The sequence below is a fragment of the Lontra canadensis genome, unplaced genomic scaffold, assembly GCF_010015895.1.
Source record: "Lontra canadensis isolate GAN:19392208 unplaced genomic scaffold, GSC_riverotter_1.0 scaffold46, whole genome shotgun sequence".
In the NCBI taxonomy this organism is placed as follows: domain Eukaryota; kingdom Metazoa; phylum Chordata; class Mammalia; order Carnivora; family Mustelidae; genus Lontra; species Lontra canadensis.
This window is the reverse complement of record NW_022631040.1, coordinates 15,503,336-15,519,202: the sequence shown is the minus strand read 5'-3', so window position 1 is coordinate 15,519,202 and position 15,867 is coordinate 15,503,336. Positions and strand designations below refer to the sequence as shown.

General features: G+C 49.7%; 1 protein-coding gene across 3 annotated transcripts in view; it reads left to right on the top strand.

The window, feature by feature from the left end:
* The first annotated feature begins 13,200 nt into the window (after positions 1–13,200).
* The window catches only part of PBX1 (PBX homeobox 1), a 167,382-nt gene continuing 164,715 nt past the window's right edge, over positions 13,201–15,867 (top strand). For all 3 annotated transcript variants that reach the window (XM_032872992.1, XM_032872994.1, XM_032872995.1), the window contains exon 1: positions 13,201–13,285. In XM_032872992.1, the coding sequence (XP_032728883.1) occupies positions 13,231–13,285 (55 nt within the window). In that variant the 5' untranslated portion in view covers positions 13,201–13,230. The remainder of the gene's footprint in view (positions 13,286–15,867) is intronic.

Below are 15,867 nucleotides of genomic sequence, written 5' to 3'. Positions count from 1 at the left end.
TATGGTGAAGTGTGTTGGCGCATTCAGTAAAGTATCAATTGCCAGGTAAGTTGGGGTGAACCCTAGGCCACCTTTCATAGTGCAGCTATGACTAATCAGATGATGTGTAAGTTAATTACTCTTCCCGGAAGCCAAGCGTTGAAGAAAGTTAGAGGCGGTGGTCCTGCGTGCGGGAATGCGAGCACCTGCCGGATGGGACCTGATGGTTTTATTAAGGGGTTTCAGGCAGCCTCCCCGTTTGTGACGGGTAAATCCTGAACGAGCAAAAACACTGACTTCGTCAGCCAGAAACTGGCAGCCACTTTGCATGTGCTGAATGTATTGAATTAGTCATATTAATCCACATAACCAAGGGAGGTAGCTGTATGTCAGTGAGAAGGACGAAGATGTCTCAGCGGGAGTCGATGGACGGGGGTCATGGGGCTCAGAAAGTGTGAGTTTCCCCATTACACATGATGAAGCTTTTCCATAGGAGGATCGGACATTGACATTAGCCAGCTGGGGACCTTGTCCAGGCTCTGTGTCTTCTCTTACGGGCAGTGCCTGTCCCGCCAGTCCCATGTTCAGGTTGCTCTTGGTAACAGGTGGCAGCCATGGCCACATGGGTCATGCTGTCAAGCAGCACCATGCGTTAGGGTTTCTGGCTTGAGTTGAACCCCCATTGTGAGAGACAGGTCCTGGTGTCCTTCTCCACTGTTCTCGAGCTTCACGATGGCACGGACTCAGAATCTGTGTTGTAGCATCTTAGAAAGGAGACCTTCCATAATAAGTGGGGGAAGGGGAGGACTGGGACCCTTCCTTAGTGAAGTATCAATCCCATAATGAATTCTGTGAGTGGTTGAGTTAGGAGATAGTCGTCTCACCAGGCAGAAGAAATGGATGATGTCATTTACATTGGAATTTTTAGATCATTAAAATTAATATACTCTGGCTACTCTGAGTAGAATAAAAAGTTTTTAAAAATGATCTTGGGTTTAAAACACGAAGGTTAAAAAAAAATACACGGGACACTGGTAAGCTCGCAGAATGTCTGGACAGCCCAACGGCCTGTGTCTGCTGCACCCAGCGTCACCGTGGGGGCTCCTGCTCTACCTCTGCCCCCAGCAGCCAAGTCACTTGTACCCCGGAAAAGCTGCATGCCTCATCGCCATGGTTACCAAAAGACCGAGTCCTCTGAGTTCAGCTGTTGCTTGTTCGAATCTAAGCTTTATCATGAGATTGGTGGGATCCATTTGATCTGCCTGCATCTAGCTGAGGGCGTCTGGGGTTTTAAGTCTTGTGGTTTGGCCTTGGGGAGGTGGACTCCTCATGTAGGAAGTAACATCCTAAAAACATTCAACAGCAGTACAACATAAAATATGGGATTCTGTTCGGAGCAACTCTGGGATGGGATGGATGGCGTCAGGGAGCTTGGGAATGTGCCTCTTGGGTGCCATTCGCTGTCCCGTGAATGCCTCACCCTTAGAGGGGTCCCTGGGGGCCGTCTTCTTGGGGTGTACATCTAGCTTGGGTGGCTCCCTTCTAGAAGCAGCCCTCTTGGCTGCCCTGGGGCAGAGGCAGCTCGGCTCTCCTCCCAGTGGCTTCAAAGGCTGAATGGCAGGAGAGGAGGCTCTCTCATTTCTGCATTCAGCGGACACGTTCTGAATGCTAAAAGGGGACGTAGGTCCATTAGTATCATTATTCTTATTTGATGCTTTTGTATATAAATATGCCTCAGGTTTCAAAGATTCCGTGATATACTTAGCTAATGCTTATGTTGTTATAATGTCCTCGTGTGTTCGTTTCTCAGATTAGTCTGAGAAAGAAAAATGAAATGATGATAGCTGCTTGAAGACGCCTGATAACAGATTCTGGCCGATAAGCAGCTTGATAAGCTTCGTAGAACTGTGGGGCTTGCGTTATTACTATTCCAATAATAGAAATGTCCCTCAGCTGGTTTCACAGAGGATCAGTGAGTGATAGCGGGGAGAGGGGCCGAGAGAAATACAGAGGATAAGGAATGGGGATGAGAAAGAAGATTCCTGAGGATCCTGGATTCTTTTTAAGATTATTTATTTATTTGTTTTTTTGTTTATTTGACAGAGAGTGAGAACACCAGCAGAGGAGAGGGGCAGAGGGAGCGGGAGAAGCAGGCTCCCTGCTGAGCAGAGAGCCTGATGCAGGACTCGATCCCAGAACCCTGGGATCATGACCTGAGCTGAAGGCAGATGTTCAACCAACTGAGCCACCCAGGCGCCCCATAAATCAAATCTTTAAAAAAAACTTAAAAAATAAAATTGAGGGGAATTCAGATTAAAGTCCTGCCCCCCTCAAAAAAGTAGCAATAGGTAATAATTTAATAATCACTACCTTTTGTCAGTCCTGATTATGTGCTGAGGGTCCTGTCGGTTATCTCACTGAAACTACTTCACAGACTCTTTATTTTTTTAAAGATTTTATTTATTTAAGAGAGAGCGTGTGCACAAGCATGAGCAGGGGGAGAGAGGGAGGATCCGAAGGAGACTCTGTGCAGAGCGAGGAGCCTGAAGTGGGCTCCGTCCCACGACCGTGAGATCGTCACCTGAGCCAAAACCAGGAGTCAGTTGCTTAACTGACCGGGCCACCCGGGTGCCCCCCCCACCCAACTGTGTAAAGGAAGATATTGATCCTCCTTTTCTCAGATGAATGAACTGAGATTTGGAGACTTTATGTAACTAATCTCGATCACACAGCTTGTCCTGGGTGGACCTGAAGTTTGAACCTGGATTTGCTTTTAAGCACTAGGCCACACCCTCAGAACAGAGCCTGAGCTCCTGCCAGTCTTGAGAGGGTTCTAGCACTCTCGGTGATTCCTGGCCAGCTTCGTTGCTCTCCACCCAGGCCCACCCTGCCCCTGGAGGCTTTTTCAGGCCCACTGCACCTTTCTCTTGGGGTTTGGGGGGTAGGGTATGGGGTGTGCGTGTGTGTGTAACTTCTGTCCTTAATGGCAGGGAGCTAAGAAGAAAGAAATGCAAGTGTTTGGGCTAAGGACTTTGCCTTGTAGACGTTTGTAATCTGAAAAGATAAATGTTGCCAAAGCAGTAACTCTGACTCTGCTGGGACTGCCAACGACAGAGAAACGGAAGACATTTGGGCCAAGACTGGAGCGGTGGGTCATGGTCACTGAGCTGTGTCTCAGACCCAGTCGGTAGCCACTTCGGGCCACAGGCATCTTATGGACAGGACCTCCGTCATAAACTGATAAGGTTTTCACTGAAGCATGGTAGACCCTTGGTATGCAGAGTTCATGTGCTTGGTTTCGGCTATTAAAGTGACCACGTGTCTATGGTATATCGTCAGTGTAAGTTTGCTGAGGCACAGATCTGAAGGACTTCTGTGAGAGTGTGTCATTAGCCTGGGAGGGGGCCCAGGCGGCTGCCGGCAGCCCCATCTCCACGAGCGGGATCCTCCTCTGGGAGAGCTCCCGGGGGCTTCTAGACAACAAGGCTTACTGTAAATGCAGTCTGCGCTCCCTGCATGTGGTTTCCTGGCCTGTCCAGACAGTGAAAGACTTGGAGGCCAGCAGGCTGTCCTTCTGGCCGGTTGCAAATGGCTACCGGCGGCCGCCCTGAGGGTGGGTGGAGTGCTGTTTGCACATCTCCCTGATTGATAGGGCTTGTCTGCAGAGATGGTGATTGATGTCTGCTTCCTCTGCTTCTCCTAGGTGAGCTCCTCCTCCTTTCCGTTTTTTGGTCAAGAACTGTCTCATTGTCACCACCTCCTATCTTCTGTTCCCAGCAGTCAGCCCTTTGCTCCATGGTCTTGAACTTGGACTGGTGTACTGTGTCCCGTTCCCTTTTCCTCACCACACCCGATGGTGTCTTGATGGGACAGGTGGTTGCCTCTGAGGTTCAGAAAGGTCTCCCCTCTATAGTGAAAAAGCAGCCCATGTGTACCCATCCTCTGTCCTCTCCCACGCCAGCACCCCTGCACCCAGCCCGCCCCTGCCAAGTTTCAGGGTTGTCTGAGTGAGAAACGCACAGCTTCCCAGCCAAGGCCCAGCCGAGCTGGTCCCGAGGTGATCCTTAGGTAGGTGTAGATCACAGAGAGCCTCAGAGCTCTGCCAAAATCACTTGGCCACGGCCCCAAGATAATATTTGAAGTCCTTGTGCTAGAGAGTGTCAAAGGATAATGTACTCTTCCCCCTTCTGCCTTACCTTCCCCAGCGCCGCCAACACTTGACGTCTTTTTATCAGATGAGCTTGGCACTGCCAGGACGGGCTCCTCGCGCCAACGTGGCAGCAGCCACAGCCCCTCAGCTTGTTAGACTGAAAGAATGTGCCGTTTTAATTAATGATATGTAAATATCCTTGAATGGGCCACATTTGCATATTAAGAGAGATTTGCGGAATCTGCGGAGTAATATATTTTAATTAAGGATTAATTAAAAATAATGGGAATTTCATTTCGCCTGGCAGAATCCGTTTAGATTTTAGCACACGTCTGCTTGGGAGTCTGGTAGGAAGGCTCTGCACTACGATTCCCGCAGATGAGAGAGGCGCTCCTGTGTTTATCATCTTGGAACCCCATTCCAGGGAGCAAAGGGAATATAAAAGGGGTACAATTTTCCTCTCGCCTTCCCCAACACCCACCCATCTTCTTTCCTCCTCTTTGTGATTTTAGGGCTGTTTTGGTATTCTTTATGGTAAAGTAAGTAAATGGCTCTGAGACACGGAACACTAGTTGTGTTGGCAATTATGTTAATGGGATGCTATTAGGCTATGATTCTATATGAGCAATTGGGGAGAAGAAATGCCTTACTGAGAGAGAATGATACAACAGACGTCTGTCTTATTGATATAGCTCCAGTGGTGCTTTCTGCATAATTACACTCGGCCACTTTCTTTGGGTGGGGGAGAGGCCGCTGCATTAGGGAGTCAGTGACAAGGGATCAGGGTGAGGGGTGCCCCCTAATCAGTGCACAGAGGACATGGGGGGGCAGGGCAGGCTCTCCTAGTAGATGGTGGCTGTTGGCAGGTGAACAAAACTTGTTTCCCAGGAATTCTTCTCCTCCCTTCCTTCTCTTTCTCCTCCCTGGAAGCAGTCTCAGGTAGGGATGGCTTTTCCAGAAGTTGGGATCCGTGGAGTAGACTCACTATCTCTCTGACCTTCAGCCTGGGGGGTCGACCCTGCCGCCCTCTCCTAAGTTCATAAAGTAGATCCCCGTACTTGGGAATCCGCTTTCTCCCCAACCGTCCCCGGACACACACACAAGCTCCCAGCCTTCTGTACTGCCGCCCACCTGGCTGGCAGTGCTGTGCATGTGCACATCTGGGGCTCGTCCTGGTCCCTCCTGGGGTGGGCCTCTGGAAGCCTTCCCCCCTTGCCTTCTAAAGCTGCTGTAGGGTTGGAGACGGGATGGCCAGCTTGCCCTTCCAGAGGGCTGGAGACACTTCCTCTTGCCTCTCTGACTGCTTCTAGAGTATGAGGCCGAGAAGCGACCGGCAGTCTGTCAGAGAGGAAGCCCGACTGTGCCCTCAAGTGACCGAGGCCCCAAGCATGGACTGCTGAGAGCTGCCAGGACAGCAAATTTGGTTTTCTTCCCCCACCGTAACACACCCTCAGGGAGATCTAGGGGAAATAGCCTAGGACCTCTTTTAGAGCTGATGGCCTGAGGCTTGCATCTTTCAAGCAAATTTCCGGATTGTTTTGATGACTGCCACTAGGAGAAATGCTGGGGAGGGACCTGGGGGGGTGGGCAGTGTGTTTGTGTGTGTGTGGTAGGGGGTGGGGACTGACAATTCCTCTTCCACACAGCCCTTTCCAGGAGAATCCCCTGGTGGGAAATTTCAGCACTTCCACTGGAAGCTTGAACTCCGTTTTCCCCTTAACTCTCATCAAAAAATATGTGTCAGCTGTCCCCCTCTTCTCCCCCACCCTGTGCGACTCCTGTAATTCATGAATTTAGGGGAACTCCACCTAGGAGCACTGCCACGGTGGCCTTTCCCTCTACGCATCCTGATATCGCCGTGGCCAGCCCGCGGGAGGCATGGGGTCAGGACTGAAAGGAAGATGGGGCTGAAGCGGGATACATTGATGTGTGGAGAGCGCAGGAGGGACGGGGGCTTTCAGAGCGACAAAGCCAGTCTGGGGCAGAAAAACAGGGTGGGGAGCATCACAGAGAGAGGGACAGCAAGTGACGGGGCGAGGCAGCCTGGAAATCGTGGCCTGGGTGCCGGTGAGATGGAGGGGACTGGGAACAAAGCATGGGGGGAGGACCCCAAGGAGTGATCTCTTTCTGCCCGTGTCTGCGCGCCTGTGTGCACTTTGCAAAGGCGGTGGTGCCGTATCTAATGCAAATGGAGAAAATGCAGTTTCTGGTAAGTGTTCCCTAATAAATAACATCAAGTCTTTTTCCCTATCAGCCGGTGACATCCCGCATTTCTCTTCCCTATGCGCCAGCCCAAGACATTTAATGATGTGGCGCTCCTTATGGGATGTGAGGTCCATGCTAATATCTCCCTCGCACAAAATGGTGGGAACAGCTTCAGCCCAGCTCAATTATTCTGCACCGACAGAAATCACATAGTAAATACGTATATATTTCACATACACAGAGAGACCTCTCGCTCGCTCGTTCTTTTTTTGAAGTCAGTGAAGTTCTACTCTTGTTTTTTCTTTTTATTATGTAGAAATTTTTCCAGGGCTAGTGCTTGGTCGCTGGAGGATTTCATTAATGGAATGAAGTAAAAATAATCCATTTCAGATGTTCCCAGTGTTTGTGGTAATGGTCTCTCTAACAATTCTGATTAGCTGTGTGAGATGGAATTTTTCTTTTAAATGACTGCGCGCCGACGTTCAATATGGGCCAACTTTGGGGGCGCGTCACGCGTGTGTCTGCGTGTGCCTGCACGCGTGTGCCTGGGCCGCCCCCCCCCCCTCTGCCCTCCCATCCTTGCCTGCCTGGAGCCCCATGAGGGGCTTACACGCGTCTGCCCTTTCCCTTCACGGCTTTACCACCTCCTTCATGTTTAATTTCCCCTGTCGTAACCCTGTCCCTCCGCCAGTGCGGTTTCTGAAAGGCTGTTCGCTGTCCTTTGCTCCCTCCTCGTAAGTCTGGGCCATTTCTGGGAACATGTGTGAAAGGCTGATTTCTTTCTTTTTTTCTTTTTGTAAGTGGTGGGGGAGGGTGGGAGAAGCTGGTGAAATCTGCATTCGAATCAATGGAAAGCCGCTCAGCCATCGCCATCCGGAGGAAAAGGTTTTCTGGGAGTCTGGGTGTCTGAATCCCTGGTATGTGTTATCCCCGTAACTCATGCCAGCCCAACGGGGAGCTCATCAGAAAGTGCTGGCTTGCCCATATGCCTTACCTTTCCTTTCTTCCCCAGACCCCTTGTACTTTCAAAGAATGAATAAATTAAATTGAAGAGAGTCCACAGTGGATTTTCCATTATTAATAGGTTTCTTTTTATTTATTTTTCATGTATTTTTCTTACTCTGTTTTTCTTTTTTTTTCTCCCTTCCTTTTTCTTTTCTGCACTCCACGATCGATTCCCCCATTGACATGCGGAGTCTCCAGCCCCGCTATCCACCCCCCCCACCCCCCCAGCCCTGTGAGCGGGGACAGCCTGCATGCGACTCCACAGAGACACTCACAGATGTAAACACACCACAGAGGGCCACCGCATGTGTGAATTGTTTATAGTTCCTCCCTTTGATAAGTTGTCATCGGTGGGCACTGCTCGGGGATTTGATCCCCGTGATCTCTCGACCCCGAGGAAGACATTAAACACCCTCCCGGACCCTTTGCTCTGCCTGTCTCTGAACCTTTCACTCTCCTTTAATGAGAATTTCTCCTAATTATTTCAGTGGCTGCAGCAGAGGGACCGCAGTGCACTTAGATCTCGATACTGGGACGTGACTGTTATGCTGATAGAGGCAAGAGATCAATAATTTAGGCCCTGGCTTTAATGGCAAAGCTGAGAGCTTAAGTGTCTGCATTCAGGTTGAGTCTTAGAGGTTCCTGGAGTATTAATGATTTCCACAGGATTTTCTCCCCCTTCTTCTTAAGCTGCTGCTGATCAGCATTCCTATACCTGCTAAATTGTATTTGTGAAGAGATATGTGCCTCATCTCTGGGAACCTATGTCTCTGCTGCGCGTAGATGTGCAGAAGCGTGCCGGGACCTCTTGTGTGTACGTGTGATTATTTGCAAACATGGATCCGCACAGAGGCACACACAGACTTCTATCTTTGTTCTGATCTGGGGACCTTCTTCAGGCACTCACTCTGGCTTTTGGGCTGCCCACAGTTTGTCCTTTTCCCAATTTGTCTGGTAAATGTTCAGACACTTCAAAGGCAGGGGGAAATGTCATTCCTCCCCCCCCCCTTTCTTTCTTTTTTCTTTCATTTTCTGTCTAATTCTCCCCTCTGTCTTAAAGCTGCAGTTGTACTCGGTGGAAAGGGGCGACACCAAAGCCTGTAGTTGCTCAGATGTGGGTATGCATGTGTATGTAATAAATGGGGTTCTTATCCACAGTCATTCGTTGAGGAATTCCGGCAAACCTCTTTGGACCCCAACAGACTATTATAATACACGCTTATGAACCGAACAGATAAATGCTGTGAAAATGATCATAGTATATGACACATTTTACATTAAAGTTGTACAGGGGGAAGAGGGGAGCATACCTCCCTCCAGGGATTTTCTTGGGAGATTGGCCCCTGGAGTGTTGATCAGCTGCAATAATGGAAGGTGTAAGTGAGTAATCAGTGCTGTCCCCAGAAGGTCAGAGAGGGGCTGCAGATCCCCAGAAAGGGGTACCACTGTCCTCCAGGGAACCCAAGCTCTAAGGGCCACCACTTCTCTCTACTTTTTTCAGCCCAGGCTCTCTGGCATCTTTTTTTTTTTTTTTTTTCTGGAAAATCTTCTGGCATTTTCAAGTTGCCTTAGGACACTAAGCTCTTATACATCTGCTTATGTTTGGGCCCTAAACTTCCCAACTGGTTGCATTCTTAAGGGAATGTGGAGGGATTCCATACTGATCTCAAAACGTGTGACACCAGCCACTAGGGGGCGAAGCGACAGATGGGCGACGTTCTCAGGAGTTTCCTGTCCACCCCCAGGAGAGCTCAGCTCAGGGAACCCGTAGGCAGGGTGCAGAGAGGGGCTTGAATAACGGTCAGTGTTTCACACACTGGGAGCCCGGGGCACAGTGACACAAGTGACCGGAGCTGAAAATAAGATTTGGGCACCTGTAGGCTCCAACCATGAGCCGATTTCCCTACCCGGTGGACCTTTCAACACGTGGCAGGTTTTATTCACCTTGAACCTGTCCATCACCAGCCAGCCTCCACTTCTGCCTCTCAGTTCATTAAGGTTGTACCTTTACATGAGATGGTGCTGTTTCTGGGTCCCTGAAATGCTTATTTCTAGAAGCAGATCCCCTTTCATTGTATCAAGTGTAGGTTTTGTGGAGTCATGACCTATGCATGAACAAGGGGGGATGGGACGTTGACCTCTAGATGTCTAGACGTTGACCTTAGCGTCTTTGTGTTTTCAGTACTGTTCCAGTCAGTTCTGTGGCTGAGGTATGCAAATAGTTAGTTTCTTTCCCTCGTCCTTGCCTTTGCCCTGCTCTGCCAAGGTCATCGTTTCTTGGCTAAGTTGGAAAGCTGGACCTTGGTAATTGCTACCCAAACCCTTTTTCCTGTTAAAAGAGATAGCCTAGGGACTTGGAGTAAAAGCCAGCAGTCAAGGAGGCCTGAAAAAACTATAAATAGGCGTGGAATGTCCTGGATAATTCTGTGGTGGGGAAATTAATTCTGAACCACTAAGTACCATTAAGAACTTGATGCCAACTAAATAGGCAGAAATTTTTACAGATGGTGCCAGAATTTCAAAGCCACCCAGTGCGCCATAGCTTCAGGGGAGCAGCAGTACTAACTCTAACAAACTGGGGAAAATGAAGAAACACAGGTCTGAGTCAGCCAAGCCCTAGACACCACGGATCCTAGGGGAGCAGAGACCAAAGGTCATCCCGAGGGGTTGGTCAGAGAAAGAAGTCACCGGCTCACCCTACCGGAAGTATCTTCAGACTGGAGGGGATGGTGTTAGGATTTTCTGGTACCCGTGAAAGTAAACCCCTTCTTTCCATGGTACTTTATGGGCTACTGACCACTTTCACATCTGTATTCCTACGTGATCTTCAGAACACCCCGAGGAGCTTGGCGAGGGAAGTACAGTTATCTCCGTGTTAAGATGAGGCTACCGAGGTGTAGTGGTCTAGAACGGCTCGTTTAATGTCACACAGCTGGGAGAGGTCAGGGCCAGGACAACTTACTTGTCCGGGGCTGCTAGGTGATGTCTACACATCTCTCCCCCAAGAGTGTTGGTGCAAAAAATCGTAAAACCATTTCATTCATAGAAATAGAATAGAAATAAAGGTTCTCTTCTGGGTCTCTTTTCTACCTCTGGCATGCAGCCCTTAGCACTGAGGAGAATAGGACCTTCCTTCCTTTTACTATTCACTTACAAAGTATTAATAGTAATAGCCACCCTTCTCTGCTTTCCAAGCTCCCCCCTGGGGGAGACGGCAGTCTCTACTTGGTGTTCCCTCACCCTCGCGCCGGGCACGTGGAGATGGAGACCGAGCCGGCCAGAACCAGCTTTGGCAAGTGGGCGTCCCCCTCCAGTGAGGGCACCTGAAGCCGTTCTGTCGTATGCCGCGCACCTGGCTGCCTGTCATGATGAGGGGTTCATGCACTTGACCGGCTTTTCCTTTCATGTTCTGCCCTTGTAGTTGCAAGATCCTTTCACTTGGTATTATTCATATCACTATGAATGAACTCCAGGACCCCTGTCCAGCACTAAGGACTAATAAGCACAGTCTTCCTGTGTTTTCCCCCACTGGACCTGCTTGGATGAAACTTTCTAAGCAGATTCTGGTGTGGATTGGGCACGAGACTTCCATATTTCGTCAGACTGGGTGTTTTTGTCAGCTCAGACTGCCACAACAATACCATATAGCCAGCAGGGTGACCTAAACAATGGACATTTATTTCTCCCAGTTCTGGAGGCTGGGAGACCCAAGATCAGGGCACCAGCTGATTCCGTTCTCAGTGAGAGATGCAGATGGCCGCCTTCTCCTTGTATCCTTACGTGGTGGTGAGAAGCTCTGGTGTTCCTTCCTCTTGGACTAAGGACACTCATCCTGTGGTGAGGGACTCTGCCTTCAGGATCTAATCTAAACCTAATGACTTCCCAGAGGCCTGCCTCCTACTACCATCTCATTGGGGGTTAGGGCTCCAACATGTGCCTTTTGGAGAGACACAAGCATTCAGTCCAGCGCACTAGGTTTCGGACTTGGTGCCGGTCATGTTCAGTGTAGTCTGTATGCCAAGTTTCCTTCCATGTCTGTAGTTGGAGCCTGGCAATGTCTTATCCCTTCTCCCTCAGAGGGACCCCTATCCCCTCCGCCCCAGTCAGGCCCTGCTGGTAGGGCTGTGCTGTTTCCATCTGGCCTGACTGGTGCAGTCTGCAGATGGGGTCCCCTCATGGCCGTACTGGAGCCCACCTTGATAGAGGAAGGCTGGATCTCAGTCGCTCTCTGCACAGAGGGGAGCAAGAAGGAAAGGGAGGGGTTTTGCATCCTCTGTGCTGCCACAGGTCATTCTCTGTATTGCCTGCGATAAACCCAGGCCTCCATGGGCCCATGAAGTGTTTTTATAACCATGCTGTATTTGCCCCGCCAACTGCCTGGGTTTCCACTTGCGAAGCCTTCTCTGCTTTCAGATTCCTTCCTGAACAAGCAGATCCCTTGAGGTACTGGATTTTTATCGTCGAAGCAGAGTAGGGCTGGCTCTAGACCAACTGAGAAGGGAACCGAGGACGAACAAAAATATGAAATGAACATCAAATCCAGGTGGGTCCAAAGGTCCAACTGAGAGGGCAGGCAAAGAGTATTTGGAGGTAGAGGCGAGAGCACCCGGCTGAAGGTGGGTGATTCCCAAACTCCAGAGGATCTGGCATCGCCGGCCCTGGAGCAGGGCTGCCGGGGGTGTGGGGTTGTCTCAAGGACTTCTGGGGCTCTGACACGAGGTCCTGAAATGGGTTACAGGGAAGGGTTTTAAGAGGATCGCCTCTGGAGTGGGGCTGCCTGGGTTCAAATCCTGGCCCCTCGATTTGCCTGCCACGTGATGGTGAGGTTTTGTTTTTGTTTTGTTTTGTTTTAACTGTCCTGCTTCCTACGTGTTGGCTTCGTCGTTGTTTTCCAAGAGCCTCGCCTGACTCGCTCCCTATAACTGCTGAGTGTTCCTTTCCTCAAGGCTTCAACGGTGACCTTAAGCCAGAGGTTGAGGTCTGCCTGTAAATGGACTTGCTGCCCCAGAGCCCCCTGTCCCCATAGCAGACGGCCTGGATGTCTTTTGCTTTTGCAGGAGGCTGTTGTGTCAGCCTCCTCTGATCATGGTCACACCCATCAGGATTCTTGGCCGAGTGTCCATCCACCCTTTCCCCATCTGGAAGGTACTGCTAAGGTCTCAGCATCAATAGTAACCAAGCCTTCCTGGCTCATGGCAAGGAAGAATCTCTTCCATGCATGTACTGCCTTCTATTTACAAAGTGCATTCATTTGCACCATTTACTGACAGTCTTTAAGGTGCTGTGAGGTCTGCAAAAAACAAAAGTGTAAGAAGCAATATCTGCCTTAGGGGAGCTTCTGGGGCTCAGGAGAGAAGACGACATTACATAGACTGCAGACAATAATGTTCAGGAAAGTTGTAATTAGATGTCGTGGATTGAAAGTACAGTGATATCTCAGAGACAAAAGCAGTGGCTTCGAGTTCGTGGTAATTAGAGTTGGCTTCGTTGAGAAGGGGCAGGGTGGGATGAGCCAATTGGGGGGAGGCACAGGGGTGATGGTGGGGGGAGGCAGTGGCCAGCTCTCAGAAGGTTATCAGAGTCAGGAATTACTTCTGCATAGGAAGGGAGTGACGGCGAGGAAGGGGGCCTGCCTGTTGTGCGGGATTTGGGTTGGCTTAGCCGTAGATTAAGATGACGCTGTAGACGGAATGTCTGTGCCCCGCAACGGTCCTGTGTTGAAACCTAATCATCAGTGAGATGGTCTATGGGGGTGCGACCTTTGGGAGAAGATGAGGTCAAGGGGGTGGAACCCCCATGGATGGAGTTAGTAGAGCATTCCCTCGCCGCTTCTGCTTGCGAGGACTGAGCAGAAAGACGGCCATCCCTCTGTGACCCAGAAGCAGGCTCCCATGAGACGTCAAGTCCCCTGGCACCCTGCTCTGGGACTTTTCAACCTCCAGAAGGGTAAGGAGGGAATTTCTCGTTTGTAGACTGATGGCTACCGGTCTGGGGCATTTTCGTTATAGCAGCTCAAACAGAGTAAGACAGATAGGAGGAGTAGGGTCCAATCATGGAAAGGAGACAAAGAATTTAAAGTAGGTAGTTCACATAGATATTTTGCCCTTCAGTTCACCCACAGCCCCATCCATTCAGCAGTACTGGCCCATTTTACAGAAAGCCTCCGTGACGATGGCTACAGGGACGTCTGTGCGAAGCCGTGCTCTTTCCCTCCAGCGTGAGGTCATTCGCGGCAGGCCTGCTGGCTGCTTGTGGTTGGTCTGGGGGAACCGCTGTGGCTTCCTTACACAGGAAGTGTGAGTGCAAGGGGAGTTACCAGCGAAGCTGTTTACCGCACACGGATGCATCTGTTTCTAGAGGGCGAGGAAATGGTCTGGTGGAACATAACGAGCAATCCACAAGGCAGACCCCAGGGTCAGATTATGAACTCAGGTCCCAGGATCTGCCCCCTTTGCCCGGGTTCCCGGAGCAACCATCCCGTTTGTACCCACCCAGGGCTCTCTCTGCATCGCAGCCCGTATCTAATGCCTGATCCTTTTGGGGACTGTATCTCTCCGGTTTATGATGCTTTCAGATTACCAAACACAATTCATTTGGCAATGAAAGAAAACAGTTTTGTGCTATTGCCTCTGTGTATGGGAAATTGCATTTTTGATGAGCAGAGCTGTTGGCCTTCTTCACAGTCCTCGTTGAGAACATGAGCTGGTAGCCAGGGCCTCGGGTGAAAAATACCAGGACAATCGTCCCACTGCCAGAGGCCATCTAGAGGGAAGGGGACTTTATCCCTGCCATCCATTAAGCTGTGTTTGCGATCTGTTGGTTTTCATTAGCCGATGTATATACTAATCACTATTGGAACAAAATAACTATTTCTTTTTTTTTTTAAGATTTTATTTATTTATTTGAGAAAGAAAGAATGAGAGAGAGCATGAGAGGGCAGAAGGTCAGAGGGAGAAGCAGACTCCCCGTGGAGCTGGGAGCCCGATGCAGGACTCGATCCCAGTACTCCGGGATCATGACCTGAGCCGAAGGCAGTTGCTTAACCAACTGAGCCACCTAGGTGCCCCAAGTAACTATTTCTTAAAGAATATTTCTGTGATCAAGTCTGTTGTCAGAAAGTGAGAGATGGGGGTTGTTGAATTGGGTTATTCCTCTCAAAGCTTATTATGTTTTTTTGGGGGGAGGGGTTAAAAGGGGGCATTAAAGCAACCGGTTGTCTGGCACCTGTTAGGAGAAAGACAGAGGGGCTCGCAGGAAGAGGAGGGTTTCTGTGTCTTCTCTATAGGGTGGGTTCTGGCTAGTTCCTATCCAAGACATTAGTTCCCTTAATCCCTGATGGTCTGGCTGGGTGATCCCCTAGAGGTGCCACTCTTCTTTTCAGTTGCCTCTGAGCTCAACCAGTGGGAGATATTTTATCAGCCAGAGATTGTTTCCTTTTCTTAGTCTTTACTACTACCAACACAGCGCTAAGGAGACCAGTGTTAAGGGTACCACCTCTGCAAGCCCTTCCCTGGGGTCTGGTCTGCGGGGCCATGTCACAGACAATTGTTTTTGCTGCTGATGTCCTCTGTTAATTAGGACTTGCTGTCTTCCAGCTCCAGGTGTGTGTGTAGCGGGGGGAACCTATTTGGAGATAGAAGGTACCCTCAGGTCATTTTAATTTAAATTTACCTAAGATGGCGAAGAAATTCGGTCAATGGTAAGGCCACTGTCTTCACGTAGTCTGGGAGAGAAAGAAACTAAATCACATTCCCCACGTATCGTCTCGTGCCCAGGCCAATGTTTTGAGAAACTGGCTTTCCAATAACTGTAAAAACCTTCCATGGGTTTTCCTCCCACTCCTCATCCTCCCCCTAAAGGTTACATGGCTTCCATGCTCTTAATTAACCACATCAAATGCTTTGTTTCCTCGTCTGGGCTTTTTATTCGGTTGATGAATGATACCCAGGCAGGAGATGATGGTGAGGAGAAGGAGGACTCAGAAGCCCTTGTCGAACTCTGTGGGCACTTTGAAAGGGAGAAGATGACTCATGAGGCAGGCAGGGGGCCGCTGGAGAGGCAGGGGGCCACTATCAGGACTTAGGGACCTCGGTAGGAGACACACGAAGGTAGGAGGTAGTTGAAGGGCTCCTTCAAAAGCACATGATAGGACACAGTGTATGCAGTCATCTGGGTTTTCACTGTAAGTTGGCAGACCTCCGGGGCCTTTTTTATCTCTAAGGTCATGCTATGAGTCCATCAGCTTGTCAACCCCAAGAAGAAAATTGAAAATCATTGGATCTGAGACCTTACATTGCTTTTTAAGAAAAAGTCAAGCAGGCTGTATTCATGTAATTCTTGTCTAAGTAATTAAAAAACAAAATTCACTGCTGCTTTTGTAGTTATTTTTAAAATTTACCTGGAAAACAATCCCCACCTGTGATTGGTAGCACTAGAAGGTTTCCATTAGTGTTCGCGTCCTCATTTGATCTGTGTAACCAACTCTGTGAAGTAGGTTCCGGGGACAAACAGATCTCACCCCATCTTAA